The 20,460-nt window shown below is 43.7% G+C and overlaps 2 protein-coding genes across 3 annotated transcripts; both read right to left on the reverse strand.

The window, feature by feature from the left end:
• Nucleotides 1-1,079: 1,079 nt before the first annotated feature.
• Nucleotides 1,080-7,408, reverse strand: LOC142746402 (molybdopterin synthase catalytic subunit-like). Its single transcript, XM_075854912.1, has 4 exons — nt 7,291-7,408; nt 4,610-4,763; nt 2,393-2,516; nt 1,080-1,347 (listed from the first exon to the last, which is right to left on the reverse strand). Exons 1-4 carry the CDS (start codon nt 7,406-7,408, stop codon nt 1,273-1,275), a joined length of 471 nt encoding a protein of 156 aa, XP_075711027.1. The 3' UTR covers nt 1,080-1,272.
• Nucleotides 7,409-11,267: 3,859 nt separating this feature from the next.
• LOC142746418 (molybdopterin synthase sulfur carrier subunit-like) lies at nt 11,268-17,405 on the reverse strand. 2 transcript variants are annotated; one of them, XM_075854914.1, is made up of 3 exons: nt 17,340-17,405; nt 13,656-13,777; nt 11,268-11,394 (listed from the first exon to the last, which is right to left on the reverse strand). In XM_075854914.1, the coding sequence occupies exons 1-3, from the start codon at nt 17,349-17,351 to the stop codon at nt 11,268-11,270; spliced, it is 261 nt and encodes an 86-aa protein (XP_075711029.1). In that variant the 5' UTR covers nt 17,352-17,405. The 2 variants fall into 2 exon arrangements, with proteins under 2 accessions (XP_075711029.1, XP_075711028.1); XM_075854913.1 differs by lacking the exon at nt 17,340-17,405 and adding an exon at nt 17,138-17,299.
• Between the last annotated feature and the right edge of the window lie 3,055 nt (nt 17,406-20,460).

Consider the following 20,460-nt stretch of genomic DNA (forward strand, 5'->3'; position numbering starts at 1 on the left):
GGGCTGCACGGAGAACAGGGGGACGCACCGCCATGACAATGCCCAGGAGCTAAGTATTGCCAATTTTTGTTTTCCATAACGGAAATGCTGAACCACAATTTAGGGCGGTTTTTCGGCGGGCATTCCCTGCTTTTAAGTAGCATATCTGCCATGTCTGCAAATACCCTTAGGCCTTATTTACTTGAACGTGTGCGTTTTGCGCGTGCAAAAAATGCTGTTTTTTTGCGCGTTGCAGTTCCGTGTATCATCAGTGTTTGGTGTGTGGCTGCGTGATTTTCGCGCATATGGCATCCTTATGACACACGGTTTTGAGGTTTAGAAAATGAAATGAAGGAGGTGGTTTTATTTTTCTCTTTATTTCTTGAACAACTGTTGCGCGAATCACGCGCAGCACACGGAAGTGCGTCCGTGTGCTGCGCGTGATTTTCACGCACCCATTGACTTCAATGGGTACGTGATGCGCAAAAAACGCGAAAGTATAGGACATGCAGTGAGTTTCACGCAGCAGACACATGTCCGAATGGCCCCATTGACTTACATAGGTCCATGCAACGCGCGTGATATTCACGCGCGTATCACGGACGTGAAACATGTTCGTGTAAATAAGGCCTTAAAAGGAACCTGCCACGACCTACTAAACCAGCAATACCTGGTGTAAGTGGGTTGAAAAATCATTTGTATGTATCCCATAATTGTCCTCTTAGTCGGCTCTGTACCTTTAGCATTCAGTTTTTTAGTCTTCCCACACCGTATGCTAATGAGCATAAAAGAGTCATATCTTTGTTTGAAGAGAGTCATGTCTTCATTCCTCCAGCATTTAAGAGTTAACCCCACCTCCCCACTTTTGATTGACAGCTCCTCGCCCAAACCCTCCCCCCCCGCACACACGAAATCCCACGCTTGACCATCAATCTCCTGTTCTGGTGCGTGCGCACATATGGACAGCGGATTATTACCATAAAAGGCACTAAATGTTTGCAGATCGTTATTTACGGTCAGAGGAGGAGTTTAGGAGAGGGGAAAACGGCAATGAACTTTTGACAGCAGCGGCCTGCGAGGGGTGAGTAAAGTTCAATAGGTGAAGTGCTGGTGACAGGTTCCCTTTAAAGTTCCAAACCATTCAGTGGTATAAAATAAGCATTAGGAAGTCTGGAGGGGAGAAGATTCGTAGGCGACTGAAAAATAAGAAAAAATAAAAAAAGCACTTTTACACAAAACTGGAGAGCCCCATTCACTAGAAAGAGGGGTGTGCGTGCGCCTCCCAAATCTGCATCACTTGTCATCTTGCTTTCCCCAAAAACATTCTTTATTTTCTTTCCAGGCGGAACCTTGCTCTCCATACACTTCCTGAAAGTAAAAACAAAAAATGGAATCTTCCTCATCAGACAAACAGACATCTTTACTTGTTATGTTATTCCCGTCACCGGTCAGTTATGGCTGAAAAATGTATGGTTATGTTCACACGTCAGATTTTTTTATGTGGAAAAATCCAACGTGGAATTGGCCGAGAAACCGTGGCAGAAATCCAAGGCTGACCTTTGGATTCTTGCTATGGTTTTGCAGTTAGAACTGCTTCGTCTCTGTATGTCAGATTAGCCCCATGTCACGACGGACATGTCACTTTTTTTTTCAGCAAGGTGGTTTGCAATTACCCCCAGTCTAATCAATGTGGGGGACGCATCGGATTTACAATGAAAATTCTGTCGTGTGAACAAGGCCCATAAGTAGGACTCCGCAGTGACTTCTATTCTAGTTATATTGTACTGCACAGAAGGGGCAGTAGGTCTTAGATACTATTGTCTTATGTCTTAGATACTACTTAGCTGCTGCATAACCTCATTTTAAAGTGGTTTTACAGTAGTGGAGAGTATTAGTAGATACTGCATCATGAGGGACAAGAAACTTTAGGGTACATTGACATCGTTACCGCACCACAAAATAAAATGCAACAGATTGCAACTTTTGTTCCTGCAGGAAAAGACTAAATTAGCTTCATATGTTGAAACGTAATTCACAAGCAACCGTGTGTCACCACGCAACCCTAGACTTGGAAAACCGTGGCAAAAAAAAAAGGCATGCGGTTTTGCAGAGTATCTTTGCGCTGTGATAATAATCGCCCCTTGTGAATAGACCCTCATTATGTCAGAATCCCTATGTGAACCAAACAGTGAATGAAATCAAGCACCCTCCCCAGAACCTATATTAATACGAAAAATCATTATGGATTGACATAAAGATCCCCTGAAAGTGGAGAAGACATGGAAAGAGCCGAACGCTTATACCTGTAAATATGCCGGGATTATTGACATACAAATACATGGAAATTGTGCATTGCCATGTATGGAGAATTCTTACATAGAATAGATTTGACATTTAATTCTGCTCACATCACCTTCTTCCATATAGGCACAGTTGCCTTTAAGGTGTTTATGCAGTACTTCACAGCATCCAGGGAGTCGTTTCTGTGCGGAGAGGAAATCGCAATGACAATACTGGCTTCAGTTATGGGGACCAAGCTTAAAAAACAAAAAGAGAAAAGTGTTAAAAAAGAGACACAGGGATAGGTCATCAGTATATGATCGTGTGGGTCCGACGTCCAGACCCCACACCAATCAGCTGATATGGCTGCCTCCGGGCATGGGATGTCCATTGCAGAAGCAGATGGCTCCGGTCACAGTATAGTGGCCGTGCTGCAGTACTGCTCCTATTCAAGTGAAAAGGAGAAGAGTTGCAGTTCTGCAGCACAGCCGCTATGCAGTGTACCGAACCATCTGCTTCCGACACTGACCACTGAATAACATCCGGTGCCCAGAAGCAGGGTACGGGTGTCGGACCCCCACCAATCATATACTGATAACCTATCCTGTGGATAGGTCATCAGTATGAAAAACCGTCCTATGTTCGGACAACCCCTTTAATTATTTCTTGGATAGGCCATTGATGGACTCTTCATACTTTGTCATATTAAAGAATTTCTGGTACAGGGTGACAGAGACCAGAACCTGTATGGCCCCTTACAGAAACATTTACAATACTAGTGTACAAGTATAATGCGATAGAAAGGCCTCTGGGTCCCTTTAGGCTCCATTGCCCATGTGCGACTGCTACCTCTGCACCCCTTATCCCCTTTACCATCAGTATTATAAAATGATATTCTTACACACACACAAACACACTGTAAAATTGTATCTCTGAAAATGATGTTTCAAATGCTGTGTGCATCGATCTCCAAACTCAGAAATGTGGCACAAGGTCTTGCAATCTCAGAGCAGAGGTGTCAATCACCGTGTAGCTCCACCCACACCGAGTTGCTCAGTAGTGTAAACAACAAAGTAGTATAGAATAAGGCCTCATGCACACAACCATATTATGGATCGGTGTCGTCCGAATACGTAATACAGAGCCCATAGAAAGACACAGTATGACCCCACAGTATGCAATCCGTAAGAAATACTGTGATATAGTGCCATGTTCCATTGGATGCCGCATTATCTCTCCTAGAACATCGCTTCTAAAGAGGAAAATAGCGCCTCCTGCAGGCACAACACTTTGGTGGACGAAGTGTCTACAGTTCTGTGATACGGACCAATAGGGACTCCATATGCCACTGTCCAGGCTGGAAAATACTTTGCTGCGTGCATGAGGCTGAAGATGGTGTTTCTTTTTCTTTTTACAGATGCCATACAACCATTTTTTCATATATGTTGTAAAACAGCTATAAACGAGAAATTGAGCGCCGCTACATACGTAGCAATCTTTAACTTGACCCTGATAACTTATATAAAACAACAAAAGTCATTGAAAAGCCATTGAAAAACTCAAGTTAAAGGAGTTCTCTGGGCATTTTATATTGAAGGCTCTTTCCTTAGTATTGGGGCCATCAATATCAGATCGGTGGGGGTCCAACTCCCCGCTTATCAGCTGACTGAACGGGCCGCGGAAATCCTCGCTGCAACCTCTTCAGTGTTTAGCAGGCACAGCGCCGTACACATCAAAAATGCGGTGACTCGGATAGGCCATCAATATAACATGCTTACCCCTTTAAAAAGTTTCTTGCCACAGTATATTTAACATGTTAAGGCCTCATTTACAAGCCAATCACAAGCCAAGCACAGGCTGCAGCGGTCACATGGACTGCCGCGTCATCCAGGGAGGTGGGGCCAGATGTCAAGAGAGGCGCGTCACCAAGGACGCGTCACCAAGGCAACGGCCGGGAAGTTCTCGGTAAGTACGAACCTCTTTTTTTTTGAACAGGTTACGCGATATGGTGATCGGAATGCACTGTCGAGGGTGCTGAAAGTTACTGCCGATCAGTTAACTCTTTCAGCACCATGGACAGTGACTGACGTCGACTAGCCTCATCTCTATGATGGCGCATCATACACGGATGACACACGGAGCTGTCAAGTGCCTTTTGCGCATGCGAAACGCTGCGTTTTTTGCGCGCGCAAAACGCACACGCTCGTGTAAATGAGGCCTAAGTGTCAAGTTAAGGATTGCTAAATCTGTATACGCTGTGGTGACATGGGAGCTTCTGCACAGGAAATTTAAAAATAAAAAATAAAAAAATCCTTCTTAAAAATCTTAAATTCAAAAAATGGTAATATACCCAAGTCTATGATAGACAGCCATATGTTTGACAGACGGCCATTTTTCTCTGATATCAGTTAGTATTTTCCTAATTTCCGTTTCTGCCATGGGCACATATGCTTCATACTCTAGGTGCACAACTTTCTTCTCTTCAAAATTATTTCTTGTGGTTCCTGAAAAACACAAAAGTATATATAAAAAAAAAAATTGTGAAAAATGCTAGAGAATCATCAGAATTTATTGCTGATTTTACAGTTAAAGGGGTTGTTCAGGATTAGAAAAAAAGGTCAGGAGAATTTTTACCAGACAGAGCCCATGGAGTGGCGCTATTTCTGGAAAAAAGGCGACCCCTTAGGGTATGTTCACACGGTTAACAAACGTCTAAAATACGGAGCTGTGTTCAAGGGAAAACAGCCTCTGATTTACAGCCGTTTTTTATGCATCAGGCGTTTTTTGATGCTTTTTTTACGGTTATTTTTTGAGCTGTTTTTCTATTGAGACAATGAAAAACGGCTCAAGAAGTGACATGCACTTCTTTTTCCCGAGGCGGTTTTTTTTTTACAAACGGTTTAAACACGTTTATTTTGCGGCTCAATACGATTATGGTGATACAAAATTTATGAGCATGTGAGGTCACACAGTTGTGCACGGGAGGGTTTAAAAGGACAAAAAAAGGACAAACGGTCCCACACTTCTGTCTCTCTTGTTCCCACCTACGGACTCCCCTTCCCTCCTGGTCTTCTCTTGCCTCATGGCTCTCCCCTCCTGAGACCACACCAACCTTGGACCAGATGTACCGCTAAGTATCCATGTGTAGCAGCAGCTACACACAACACTTCGCTGTTCAACCCTTTCCCACCTGCCTGACCTGCATATCCCCTGGTACCTGTTTAACCCTTTCCCAACTTTTACCTGCTATCCCCTGGCATACAGCAACCAATTCCCCTTGTTAACCCTTTTTCCTCCTGAGTTCCTAAGTTAACCCTTGCTGTCCTTGCTACCTGATTAACCCTTAGTGTACAGGGATAGTTATTGCTAGGTGGGAGTGGGACAGAAACAGTGAGCATGTGTATTGTATTGGAACGTAACATATGTATGTTTAGGTAAGTGGGTGGCGGTATAATTAGGATTGTGATACAGTTTTTATACTGTACTACGTATAGTGTGAGTAGACTCAGCATATATTAACTTTTTATATGTATTGGGGTATACGGATACTATACTGTGATCGGTTACTGTGTTTGGTGTAATTTATATGCAAGTGTGAATATTGTTAGTTATAAATATAACCCTTTATTTACTACATAATTTTATTTATTGTACGGTCTTATTCCCATGAGTAGCAGCGAAGCAAGTAGATTAACGTTAATATAAGGAAAAGGTAGGGGAACTAGGCATAACCCTAGTGACCCTGTTTATAAAGGAGGTAGTAATAGTGGGCGACACCAAGCAAAATCCAACATTATACCAGCCCTTTAACACACTGCAATACTAATGTATTGTAGTATATTGTCATTTTTACAGGCCAAAGGCTGGGCTTAACAGAGGCAGAGTGAAGGCAGTACTGGGGCCCAGGGCTGCCAGGACAACCATCGGCACTCTGCGACCGCGTCACATGGGGTGGGGTGAGCTGTTGTGTGGGGCCGCTCTCCTCGAACGCCTTAGATGCTGAAGTCACGAATTACTTTGGCATTTGAGGGGTTAAACGGCAAGGAACAGCGCGCTCATTGTTCCTGGCCGTTAGTCCCGGGGGTCAGCTGTAATAGACAGCTGACACCCACAGTGTATGGAGCAGGCTCAGCGTGTGAGTCCGCTCCATACATAACCCCCCGCACCAGGACGTGCTATTACGGATATACACTGGCCAGAAGGCTAAAATGGCACTCTTCTGGGGTCCGTCTGACAAAGAGAGCCCTATGGACACATTGGGCGTTTGTATGAGGCGCTTTCTTGATGTACACACTAAACGGAAACGTGATGTGAACTGGGCCTAACGCAACATGCAGTGTAATTCATTCCTGTTCCTGAATTACAGGACATAGACGTTCATTTATTGAAAACTGGATGTAAAGGGGTTGTCCTGGCCTAGAGTTGAAGCAGATCTATCATGAGAATACGCAGTCCTATTTAAAAGGTTATATACAGTTTTTTTTTAAATAATAAAATTGAGCATCAACGTGACTCTTTTCAGACAGAGATTTGACTCTTTTCAGACAGAGATTTGACTCTTTTCAGACAGAGATTTGACTCTTTTCAGACAGAGATTTGACTCTTTTCAGACAGAGATTTGACTCTTTTCAGACAGAGATTTGACTCTTTTCAGACAGAGATTTGACTCTTTTCAGACAGAGATTTGACTCTTTTCAGACAGAGATTTGACTCTTTTCAGACAGAGATTTGACTCTTTTCAGACAGAGATTTGACTCTTTTCAGACAGAGATTTGACTCTTTTCAGACAGAGATTTGACTCTTTTCAGACAGAGATTTGACTCTTTTCAGACAGAGATTTGACTCTTTTATGCTCATTAGCATACGGTGCGGGAACACTAAAAAACGGAATACTAAAGCTACAGAGCCGACTAAGAAGGCAATTATAGGTTATTTAGAAATTATTTTTCACCCACTACCACCAGGTATTGCTGGTTTAATAGGTAAAATGCTGGTGACAGGTTCCCTTTAACCCTTTTGCCAGCTACCTACCTACAAAAATGGACACAGCGCCACAACTTGGCGAAACCACCAACTGCGACACTTCCTCAGTACAGAGCTTTTCTGCGCATATTCTAATGAAGTCTTGAGGCTCCTCATTTTCATCCATAGCAGCTAAAATTTAAAAAGTATTAAAAGTGAGATTCTAGTGATAAATTATAAATTCTCATAAGTGGAATTCAGAACACATAAAATGTAAAATAATATTATAAGACAGTTTGCATTTAGATTTTACAGTGTCTATATGTAAACTTAATTCTGTCAGGGGAAGCAGGTAAGTAGAATATAAAACCATCTTAATCTTTGTTTCCCCTAGAGATCAGCTGTGCCGAAAGTGTGTGGCGGCCACTTATCGCCACAGAAATAACACGCTTGCTCAGCTGAATAGGCAGGTTATTGGGATATCGGGGCAGACAGTGGTCAGTCGTACATTCTCCATGTAAAATGAAACCTCTCCAAAAGACCATACTTTTATCTAGACCAGATTGCCAGTGACAGCTTTCACCATATACCTTGTATACCACCTTATTTGAGACGACTAATTTGAATGCAATTTTAGGTTCTCGCCTCAGAGGTTTTTACTGTATATGTACAGTATATGTCCAGCTAAGCGAGTAGGTTCTCTCATTGGAGTAGGGACATAAGAGGCTGTTACACTTTTATCATAGCTCTCCAGAGAAAACAAAGGGTTAGCTGATCCTTGTTTTCTTCAATGAGAGACATCGATGTTAAGTTTCACTCTCTCCTTAGACCAGGGATGAGGAACGTCTGGCCCGCGGGCTGTATATGACCAGCGAGATAATTTTGTCTGGCCCGACCTCACTCAGACCGCGCTGCCACTGTGTCATTCGCTACTTGGCTCCGTCCTCCCTACTCACTCTGACTGAGCCATGTATGGAGGAGGGGGTCGGAGTGAGGCCGGTGCGTGCCGGCACGAGAGTGGATCAGTCCAGTCACATGACGTGGTTAGGTGACTCAGGTCAGTTGATCTTACTCAGACCGCCGCATCCTCATTCACTAGTACTTGGCTCCATCTGCCCTACTCCTAAACGCATGAAGTGAGGTCAGGTGACTTAAAGGGGTTTTCCCATCACGGACATTTATGATATATCCACAGGATACGTCATAAATGTCAGATAGATGCAGGTACCAGATCAATCTCTAGAACGGTGCACCCTAAGGGTATGTTCACGCGCTTAACAAAAAACGTCTGAAAAATACAGAGCTGATTTCAGGCGTTTTTGAAGCCGAGAATGAAATTTGGAGCTTCTTTTGAGGCTTCTTTTCAGACGTTTTTTGGGGCGTTTTTCAGTGTTCAATGCAAAAATCAGCTCCAAAAAACGTCTCAAGAAGTGACATGCTACTTCTTTTTACGGAGCGTCTTTCTACGCTCCGTTTTTTGACAGCGAAGCGTAAAATAAAGGCTCGTGGGAACAGAACATCGTAATTCCCATTGAAAGCAATGGACAGATGTTTGTAGGCGTATTAGGGCCGTTTTTTCAGGCGTAATTTGAGGCGTAAAACGCCTCCATTACGTCTGAAAAGAGGTCGTGTGCACATGCCCTAAACCCTGTTCTACCTCTTTGTGTTGTGGATGAAGCTTGTGATTCCCGACCATGGATAAGAGAACAGCGTAGCTCACTGAGCTACACTCTTTCCTTAAGTTCCATAGAACTGAATGGTAGTTACGGAAACAGCGTGGTCGGGAATTACACGCTTCAGCCACAACACAGATCAGTAGAACGGGGTTTAGGGGGCCCCGTTCTAGACATAGGTGTGGGTCCCAGATATAGGATGTCAGAATAGATGTGTGTCCCGTGTCTCAGATTCCTGGTTCTTTTCTTCTCCCTCCGGTCCAGACATCTATGATGGATTTCTACTGGCCATGACCCATTTCTGCAGTTTTCCACTCAGACGTCTTCAGCTTCTTAGTTTTAAAACATTTCTGCCCCTATAAACGAAGTTAAAATTCTCAACACCTCTAAATATAATAAAGCACCATATACTGCACCTCTAACTATAATAGCACCATACACTGTGTCCCTGATTATAATAGTACCATACACTGTGTCCCACAGACACGCACTGCGCCCCCTGTAGATAGTGACCCCATAGTCCCCTATAGAAACTGACCCCCCATAGAGCCGCTGTAGATAGTGCCCCCATAGCCCCCTGTAGAAAGTGACCCCCCACAGAGCCTCTGTAGATAGTGTCCTACATATGGACTCCAGAGCTGCAAGGCAATAGTGCTAACCACTGAGCCACCGTGCTGCCCTACATATAGCTCCCCCTATAGACAGTGCTCCACGTATAGCCCACCTCTGTAGACAGTGTCTCACATATAGCTCCCCCTGTATATAGTGTCCCACATATAGCCCACCCCTGTATAGTGTCTCACATATAGCTCCCCCTGTATATAGTGCCCCTACATATAGACCCCCTGTATATAGTGACCCATATATAGACCCCCCTGTATATAGTGGCCCACATCCCTACCCCTGTAGATTGTGCCCCACACCACCACATATAGACTCCCCCTGTAGATAGAGCCCCCACTATATATAATACCACTCTCAGTTTTATGAGGGGAAAAAAAAACAAAAAAAACTTTACATACTCACATGATCCCATTCCTGTTCGCTGGCAATGCAGATCTGCTCTCTTCTGAGAAGGTCTGCTGGAGCTGAACGAACGTCGTCCAATGACGCTGATTGGCGGGGCAGAATTACTTTCCCCGCCAATCAGCACCTTTCAAGCATGGAAGCGGCGCGTTGACGTCATCGCGCCGCTAGCCAATCAGCCTTATTGTACAGCGCTGAATGGTCGGGCACGGAACATGCATGTATTTGGCTGTCGCTAGCACCGGGGCCCCCTCCGGTGCTAGCGACGCCTACAGGCATGAGGGCCTGTGTCTCCCGGCCCATACTTGTTGGAGGCTCGCCGGAATGGGCCCCATAGTAGCAGCGCTACCGCTGTAACAGCCATAACAGCGGCTAGCGGCGCCACCGGGCATATGGGGGGGGGCATGTCGGCTGACGGCACGAGCCCCCTCAAACCGCAGGGCCCGTAGAACCTGCTACGGCTGCTACCGCGGTAGTTACGACACTGGCTGTAGCGTCATCCTAATAGGCCTGGGCTGCACAGAGAACAGAGGTACGCGTCGCTATGGCAATTTCCGGGGCGTAACCATTGGCTTTTTTCTTTTAAACTGTTTTCCACAGTGGAGATTCCACTCGAAAATTTGCACCATGATTTGGTGTATTTTCTTTGTCCGAAATTCCCTGCAGATTCCAGGTCGGATACGCTGCAGACTTTTACGCAGCATCCCCGCCATGTATGTACATACCCTAAGGTTACCAACACACACAGCGTGTTCAGGGTGGATACCCTGCGTCTATCTTTGCAGCGTATTTGCCCTGAACACCGCAGGGAATGTCGTCTGAAAAACAAGCTGTTATGACAAAATGTGACAGTGTTGCCCACAGCAACTAGTCAGAATTCACCATTCATTCTTCCAGAGCAGGTTTGAAACTGTCAAAGGCTATGTACACCTTTGAAAACTTTTTTTATTTATTTAAAAAAAGGAAAAAAATGTGCATCAGTGTGTTTGTTTCAACTTCCTAATCACCTTTTATTAAAAATTATTTATACTTTTTGAGATACAGCTGCTTTGTATTCTGTATACAGAGCAGCTATATCTTGCACTGAGACCTGAATCCGTCAGGTCCGCGGAACTGAGCTGCGATCGATCACATCTAAATTCATAACTTCAAAAAACACTGATACACATTTTTATTTAAAAAAACACAAACACTTTTCAAAGGTGTACATAGCCTTTAAGTAGTTTTGATTGGTTGCTATGGGTAATATTGACCGAATGATTTTGTGTGATTACCAGACCTGATCTTTTACAGGTGTACACACAAATTCACATCCGTCTCATCACTTACCTTCAACTTCACAGGATGTTAACCACCACTGATAGGGGGGATTACCGCCACCTCATCCCCGTTGAGGAGAGTTATGACGTCATCACCAATGGTGACATATTCCTGCCGCACAGCAAGGACAACGTGATCTTTAATAGCACAGAGCCTAGAAGCAAAATCATAAATTCTATTACAAGGGTATGCTTTACTAATGGATATGTCAGCGTTTCATACACACTATTAAAGAGGCTCTGTCACCAGATTTTGCAACCCCTATCTCCTATTGCAGCAGATCGGCGCTGCAATGGAGATAAGAGTAACGTTTTTGTTTTTTAAAAAACGAGCATTTTTGGCCAAGTTATGACCATTTTTGTAGTTATGCAAATGAGGCTTGCAAAAGTACAACTGGGCGTGTTTAAAAGTAAAAGTCCAACTGGGCGTGTATTATGTGCGTACATCGGGGCGTTTTTAATACTTTTACTAGCTGGGCGCTCTGACGAGAAGTATCATCCACTTCTCTTCAGAACGCCCAGCTTCTGGCAGTGCAGATCTGTGACGTCACTTCCTGCCCCAGGTCCTGCATCGTGTCGGCCACATCGGCACCAGAGGCTTCAGTTGATTCTGCAGCAGCATCGGCGTTAGCAGGTAAGTCGATGTAGCTACTTACCTGCAAACGCCGATGCTGCTGCAGAATCATCTGTAGCCTCTGGTGCCGATGTGTCCTCGCTCGTCTGACACGATGCAGGACCTGTGAGTGACGTCACAGCGTGATCTGGCAGAAGCTGGGCGTTCTGAAGAGAAGTGGATGATACTTCTCGTCAGAGCGCCCAGCTAGTAAAAGTATTAAAAACGCCCCGAGGTACGCACATAATACACGCCCACTTGGACTTTTACTTTTAAACACACCCACTTGGACTTTTGCAAGCCTCATTTGCATAACTACAAAAATGGTCATAACTTGGCCAAAAATGCTCGTTTTTTTAAAATAAAAACGTTACTGTAATCTACATTGCAGCGCCGATCTGCTGCAATAGCAGATAGGGGTTGCAAAATCTGGTGACAGAGCCTCTTTAAATACAGAATTTACCAGATGTGCATCAAATGTAAGGACGTGATCCGCAGCGGCGGCCGGGAGTAAAGAGGACTGCAGGAATAAGGAGGGGTGAGTATCTGCACATTTGCCTCTTGGGGTCTGTATTTATTTAGGGGGTGTGGTCTAATTGGGCAAATAGTCATCATGAGAATCTTTTTAGGCTCCGTTCACCTTAGGCCTCATGCACACGACCGTCGCCATGTGCACGGCCGTGATTTTCGCGTCGGCCGGCAACGGAGAGCCGCCCGCAGATCACGGGCCGTGCACATAGCCGCGTGCATTATTTCCTATGAGCCTGAACCGCAGAACACGGCCGTAATAAGACATGTCTGTTCTTTCTGCGGTCCAGGCTCCTGGGCCATGCACGGACTGTGAAAACCACGGTCATGTGCATGGGCCCATAGGAATGAATGGGGCCGCAATTCTCCCATGGATTTTCGGGGGAATTGCGGCCGCAAAAGCACGTTTGTGTGCATGGGGCCTTAAAGAAAACGCATGTAAAAACGTTTGCTGTTTTTTTTTAGAAGCACATGCATTTTTTTTTCTTCAAAAAATTGTGCTTCATACCTGTGTTTTTACATGCGCTTTTCACATTTCAAATCATGCGATTGAAAAAATCCTATTGGCAGCAAACTTATTCGGAAAAAGTGCCGCAAAAAAATAACGCAACTCACACTGAAATATTTTTTGATCAGGCAAAGAAAAACAAAAAAAAAAAAATAGCGTTCTGTGGAAGAAAAACACCACTAACTGGCTGAAAAAAACACCAAACCAACCCCATTCTGCCGTAATTGCGGTCCGCAAAACTGGACCCATTCACTTTCATTGAACGCGGACACCTTTCCCTATTGCTACAGGTGGGTGTCCGTGCCGTAGAAATGTTCTGAAAAGTATGGAACATGTCCGTTCTTTTGCATTTTGCGGGCCCTGCTCCCATACTTTGTATGGGAGCACGGCCCGAAAATGCGGGTGGCAGTCGGCGGCCGGCCGCGCCCGCAATCGCGGGCCGTGATTGCGGACACGGTTGTGTGCATGGGTCTTACACAGCAGCAAATCCTCAGCACAGGAGATTTGTACTGCTGATGTTGATGATCACTGGGAATGTGACTCTTCCTCTGCAGCCCTGTCGTGTGCATGACGTTTACAGATGTAGACATCTTTATCTTGTTAATTAACACATTAATTGACATTTAACTTGAGTGGAGTTAAACTTTACCACATCTGTAACTCTAGGATTTTTTATTATGGTGATTTTTTTTTTCCCATTTTAATATTGCAATCAACCAGCAGATAAAGATATGGATTTACTTCTATATTAAAATCAAGTTCATTACCTTGGATGCAGAGCTGCTATTTTCTCCCACAATCCTTTAGAAGTAATTACTTGCGGCACAATTACATTTTCTGAACGAACACCTGCTAGTTCACAACTTTTGGCAAAATACAACACCGCCACCTTCAAAAAAACAACTAAATAAATATATTTTTAGGTCTTAACAGAAACATAACACGTCCAACCTCTGCATCCTTCCATGCGAATACTGAATCACGTCCAACCTCTGCATCCTTCCATGCGAATACTGAATCACGTCCAACCTCTGCATCCTTCCATGCGAATACTGAATCACGTCCAACCTCTGCATCCTTCCATGCGAATACTGAATCACGTCCAACCTCTGCATCCTTCCATGCGAATACTGAATCACATCCAACCTCTGCATCCTTCCATGCGAATACTGAATCAAGTCCAACCTCTGCATCCTTCCATGTGAATACTGAATCACGTCCAGCCTCTGCATCCTTCCATGCGAATACTGAATCACATCCAGCCTCTGCATCCTTCCATGCGAATACTGAATCACGTCCAACCTCTGCATCCCTACATGTGAATACTGAATCACGTCCAGCCTCTGCATCCCTACATGTGAATACTGAATCACGTCCAACCTCTGCATCCCTAGAATACTGAATCACATCCAACCTCTGCATCCTTCCATGCGAATACTGAATCACGTCCAACCTCTGCATCCCTACATGTGAATACTGAATCACATCCAACCTCTGCATCCTTCCATGCGAATACTGAATCACGTCCAACCTCTGCATCCTTCCATGCGAATACTGAATCACGTCCAACCTCTGCATCCTTCCATGCGAATACTGAATCACGTCCAACCTCTGCATCCTTCCATGCGAATACTGAATCACATCCAACCTCTGCATCCTTACATGCGAATACTGAATCATGCCCAACCTCTGCATCCCTACATGCGAATACTAAATCACATCCAACCTCTGCATCCTTACATGCGAATACTGAATCACATCCAACCTCTGCATCCTTACATGCGAATACTGAATCACGCCCAACCTCTGCATCCCTACATGCGAATACTGAATCACGCCCAACCTCTGCATCCCTACATGCGAATACTGAATCACGCCCAACCTCTGCATCCTTACATGCGAACACTGAATCACATCCAACCTCTGCATCCTTACATGCGAATACTGAATCACGCCCAACCTCTGCATCCCTACATGCGAATACTGAATCACGCCCAACCTCTGCATCCCTACATGCGAATACTGAATCACGCCCAACCTCTGCATCCCTACATGCGAATACTGAATCACGCCCAACCTCTGCATCCTTACATGCGAACACTGAATCACATCCAACCTCTGCATCCTTACATGCGAATACTGAATCACATCCAACCTCTGCATCCTTACATGCGAATACTAAATCACATCCAACCTCTGCATCCTTACATGCGAACACTGAATCACATCCAACCTCTGCATCCTTACATGTGAATAATGAATCTTGTCCAACCTCTACATACTTACATGCGAATACAGAATCACGTCCAACCTCTGCATCCCTACATGCGAATACGGAATCAGTCAATCAAACCTCCGATCCCGCAGCCACAAAATCCCCTGTACCCCCTGACTCAGTCCCCGCCCACTCAGTACCGCCTGACTCATGGGCTGAAGATTAGGTGGTAAGACGGCTGTAAATTTAGAGCTGAAAATGTAATCAGATCGTGCGATGTCTGATCAGGAACAATGGCGTATAAGCAATAGAATGACGTAACAGCAGGGCACATGACTGCTATGAGGTCCATGATGGGAGCGAGCCTGGCACTGAACTACTAATCCTGCTTGTCGTGAAACTGTTGAAGCAGTTCCTGCAGCCACTACTAGGGGGAGCTCATTACATTCAGATTTATACAGCCCGGATTGAGGGCAAGTCATCAGCCTTTCTTGGTCAGTTATCTGGCGTTGCAAATTGTGACTTTTGGCCTTTTTACACCGAACTCGCAATTTTTGGGAAAAGTTGGAGTGGCTTCCCAAAAGGGATGGACCACAGCGACCCGCCTCAGGACGTTGAGTGCGGTGTCGAAAATAAAGCCCAAACGCTGCTCAGCATCAGGACCTTGTATGAGTTGCAGAACACTGAGGGAGCCTAAGGGGGCACTGAGGGGAGAAGTGAAGAAGAGCGGCCAGAGGAGTATACTTTTAGATTTCATGTCCAAAGGAAAGGGGCGAATGAATGGCGCAACTGAAAAACGCAACACAAAGAGGTATTTGCTTCTTAATAAATGTGTTGCATCTTAGTCCGACAGATAGTTTATTAAGACTGGCGTATGAAACGCTCATAGAAGGGGTCCTAATAGGGCATATGGGCAAGGGTTGTCTTCATGAGACAACCCCCTTAATACCAGCTGTACAAATCCATAGTGACTGCATGAAGCCAGACTTCTGTTTATAGGAGAAACAAGGCCACGATATGCTGAGATTTGGACCAAAAACAGAAGTGTGGACATTAACTTTAGTGGAGTACATTTGGTGGAGCCCTTAGTGGGTAGTGGGGCACATCTTGATTTTTTTCGTCGATGCCCTACTATTTATGTGTTCTATATGTTTGATCCGGAAAGCCTCTCCCAAACTTTTGGAAAAGCTTTTTTTTTAATTAGAGGAGGTGATCCAATCTTATCTGTCTAGAAATATAGTCCGTCTGAATGCAAAACAGCAGGAACCTACTGAGAAAAATAATATACAACTGTACCGACCAGAACAGGAGGGCACGACCTCATGATGAATAGATTTCATTGCTTACCTGGGTCCCCCTAAGGGCTGCCTTATGAGAAGTTGTTTTTTTTTACTTTTACGACCGGTTCCCAGCGCGTCTATTTATTATATGGAGAGAAGCGCGGCTATTTATTATATGGAGAGAAGCGCGGCCACCTGCCAGCTGGGTACAGGGACTTCAGGTCTTCGCGCACTTAGAAACGTTAATTCCCCCATGTCATTTTCAGATCCGAAATTCTGTACCAATTCATTTTTTAGTATATCTTTATGGCTTCCATCCCCTGCATAGCCCGGGTTAGGGCGCCCGCACAAACAGGATTTTACAGAGTTTTTCCTGGCACTTTCTGTCTTTTTTGCTGTTTTTTAACATTGCAGCCCGAGGTTTGCTGTAGGTCAAAAGGCAAATATGAAGCGTACTACAACAGTGCGTGTTTTTTGGTGGTATATATATATATTTTATTTATTTTTTTAATCGGTCAGCTGTGTTTTTTTTGCCGGTCAGAGAAAGGGGTATTCCCATACATGCAGCACATACAGGACGCGGCGCTATGAAGTTGGAGACATTTAACATTATAAATCATGGGAGATTTTGAAGAATATTGCAGACAGAATCACATTCTTATTACTGATACATGAACCAGAATATGACATTATTATTATTACTTTTATTTTTGGCATCTGCAGTATTTACATTCCACATATATCATGTTCATACCTTATCCCACCTAGAAGTGACTTGTGGCTGTCTGGCTGCTCTAATACTACAACTCCCAGCATAGTTGCAGGCTGCGTAGTCCCAGTCACTTCTCATTACTATAGGTTGCAGAGTTGTATTTACTGTCTGCAGTTGATCCCATTGCAGTCAGTGAGAATGTAGAGCTACATGGTTACATATCATAGAGAAAACCTGGACTCACCTCACAAGTCATGGGTGCACAGAACAGGGCGGCTTCCAGTGCAGAGCAGGAAGAGGACACGAGACTTTACTATGTCAGAGCCCTGCTCATTGGTAACTGTTACCCTGCTAGTAACTGGTGCACATTGTATTCCACCCACACTGGCGCAGTCACCCAGAGAGTAGCAGTCACGTGGTGTAGGCTCATGACACCCTGCCCGGGTAGTGGGTGGATATAGTTATTAGTGTAGTGCTTATTATAATACCTGCCCGGTAGTGGGTGGATATAGTTATTAGTGTAGGGCTTATTATAATACCTGCCCGGTAGTGGGTGGATATAGTTATTAGTGTAGGGCTTATTATAATACCTGCCGGGTAGTGGGTGGATATAGTTATTAGTGTAGGGCTTATTATAACACCAGCCATTGTGTGAGGTTAGGATAAGGATATATTATACACGTCTGTTAGTCAGATAATGACATAAACACATTACATGATATACTGTGGACTGTGCAGTGATGATGATGACAATCCACACACTTCTAGTTTTTATTATGAACTTTCAAGAAAAGTCCTGTGTTTTGATGAGTCTGTATGTGAATTTATATATGGATGGTAAACCTGGGAGAACAGAGGCAGAAACAACTCACCAAGATCTAAAGTCAATTAATAAAGCTGAGGCTAGATAGATAGATAGATAGATAGATAGATAGATAGATAGATAGATAGATGATAGATAGATAGATAGATAGATAGATAGATAGATAGATAGATAGATAGATAGATAGATAGATGATAGATAGATAGATAGATAGATAGATAGATAGATAGATAGATAGATAGATAGATAGATGATAGATAGATAGATAGATAGATAGATAGATAGATAGATGATAGATAGATGATAGATAGATAGATAGATAGATAGATAGATAGATAGAAGATAGATAGATAGATAGATAGATAGATAGATGATAGATAGATATGAGATAGATAGATAGATAGATAGATAGATAGATAGATAGATAGATAGATAGATAGATTGATAGATAGATAGATAGATAGATAGATAGATAGATAGATAGATAGATAGATAGATTATAGATAGATAGCTAGATAGATAGATAATAGATAGATAGATAGATAGATAGATAGATAGATAGATAGATAGATAGATAGATAGATAGATAGATAGATAGACAGATGATAGATAGATAGATAGATAGATAGATAGATAGATAGATAGATAGATAGATAGATATGAGATAGATAGATAGATAGATAGATAGATAGATAACACACTCGACACCTTTGTTGTCATAAGCTGGTGGAACAGTAACCAGTAAATGTGTTAAAATATAGTATGGTGACTTTGGTCATACAACAAAAGATAAAAAAGTTACACAATTTGTGAAATTAAAACTGCTACCTTGGTGTGATGCCATATTGTATGCTATATGATACAAATGAAGCTGAGAATTTGATTATTTGCTTCAGTATACGCACCACATGACCTCTCAGAGATCCTCAAGGTTTTTCAAAAATGTTAAATAAAGAAAAGTAAAAAAAAAACATTAAACCCCAAAAAACCACAGAAACATTTCCTACATTAAATAAAATCTATGAAATATAAATCAACCATAACAACCTGTACAGTTCATTTATTACATCATATATATGATGATTGATGTAGTGTAAAAATAAAATATTTTAAAACTGGCGGAATCCAATTTTTTCAACATTTTTACAAACTAAAAGTAATATGAGTTAAACCCTAATGTACTAAAAAAAATGCACCTAAGAAACTACAGCTCATCTTGCAAATAGCCTCAAACTGCTACCACGACCTAAAATTAAAAAGAGAACAAAAGAAAAGACATTCTTTGTGTCCTCATGGGAAATTGGAGTTTTGGTATAATCCCCTACAAGTATTGATGTTAGTCTCACTTTACATCTGTATCTGTGGTGATAATCGATTGTTCACTTCCTGCCTGAGAGGAATCTGCTCTTGTGATGGAGTCATCCAAACATCCTCATCAATACGACCATTTACTAATTAGATATACCGCTACATAGAAGAACAGGACAGCAGACCCTTCATGGCAGTATGCAAGTTATTTATCTGCCACACTAATTTCACCAGTCTATGTATAAAAAGTAGTTCTATACTGTACACCTAAAAAAATGTCACTATAATGTATCGCAAATTAAACCTTTTTTTTTTAAGTGTCGTTACTTATTTCTATTATATTTTTTACGTTTTTTGCTGAATTTTTTTTTTCTTTTCCGTATGGTGGAAAGTATTAAAAATTAAATAATAATTTGACATGTTTTCCAATGTTGGCCACCAGGGGGAGCACTTCCCAGAATTACAGCAAGGTGAATAAGGCAAAGCAACCTGACTCACAGCTGCTGTAAATGTGGGAGGGAACCTCACCCCCCCTCTCACAAGCCAGGTAAAGGTGTCTTCAAATTGCTAAGCAGTGTCTGGCAGCCATATTGGGTGTGATTCTGCAGCTGGAAGAAGTTATAGGACACACCAAAAGGCTAAGGCCTCATTCACACGGCAGGGTTTCCCGGCCGGGTGCCGGCCGTTCATAAATCGGCCGGCACCCGGCTGCATTAGGAATGATAGACCCCTAATGGGGCTATTCACACGACCGATTTTTTGACGGCCGGAAAATCCGGCCGTCAAAAAATAGGACATGCTCTATCTTTGCCCGGACACCCGGCCGCCCGGCTCCCATAGAAGTCTATGGGGCCGGGTATTACACGGCCATCACCGGAATGTGTTCCGAGTGATGGCCGGGTTTCCCGGCACTTGCGCTCTATCTCCTCCTCCTCACAGCGCAGAGTGCATGTGAGGAGGAGGAGTTGATGCCATTCTGACGAATGGCATCGCTGTACACTGTGTTGCAGGGCCGGGGTGTACAGCAGGTGGAGGGAGCGCTGCGCTGGCTCCCTTCCCCTGCTTGTTAAAAGCACCCTGGCCCGGCAATACCTTCGATGGCGCCGCTAGTAGTAGTAGCAGCAGCTGCTGCTGCTGCGGCTGCTACTACTGTAGCGACGCCACTATAGCAGAGCAGGGAGGTATCTCCCCGCTCTGCTATGTGCTAGCCGCACTTTAGCTCCTTGAAGGAGCG

The sequence above is a fragment of the Rhinoderma darwinii genome, chromosome 1 (genome assembly GCF_050947455.1).
Source record: "Rhinoderma darwinii isolate aRhiDar2 chromosome 1, aRhiDar2.hap1, whole genome shotgun sequence".
NCBI lineage: Eukaryota > Metazoa > Chordata > Amphibia > Anura > Rhinodermatidae > Rhinoderma > Rhinoderma darwinii.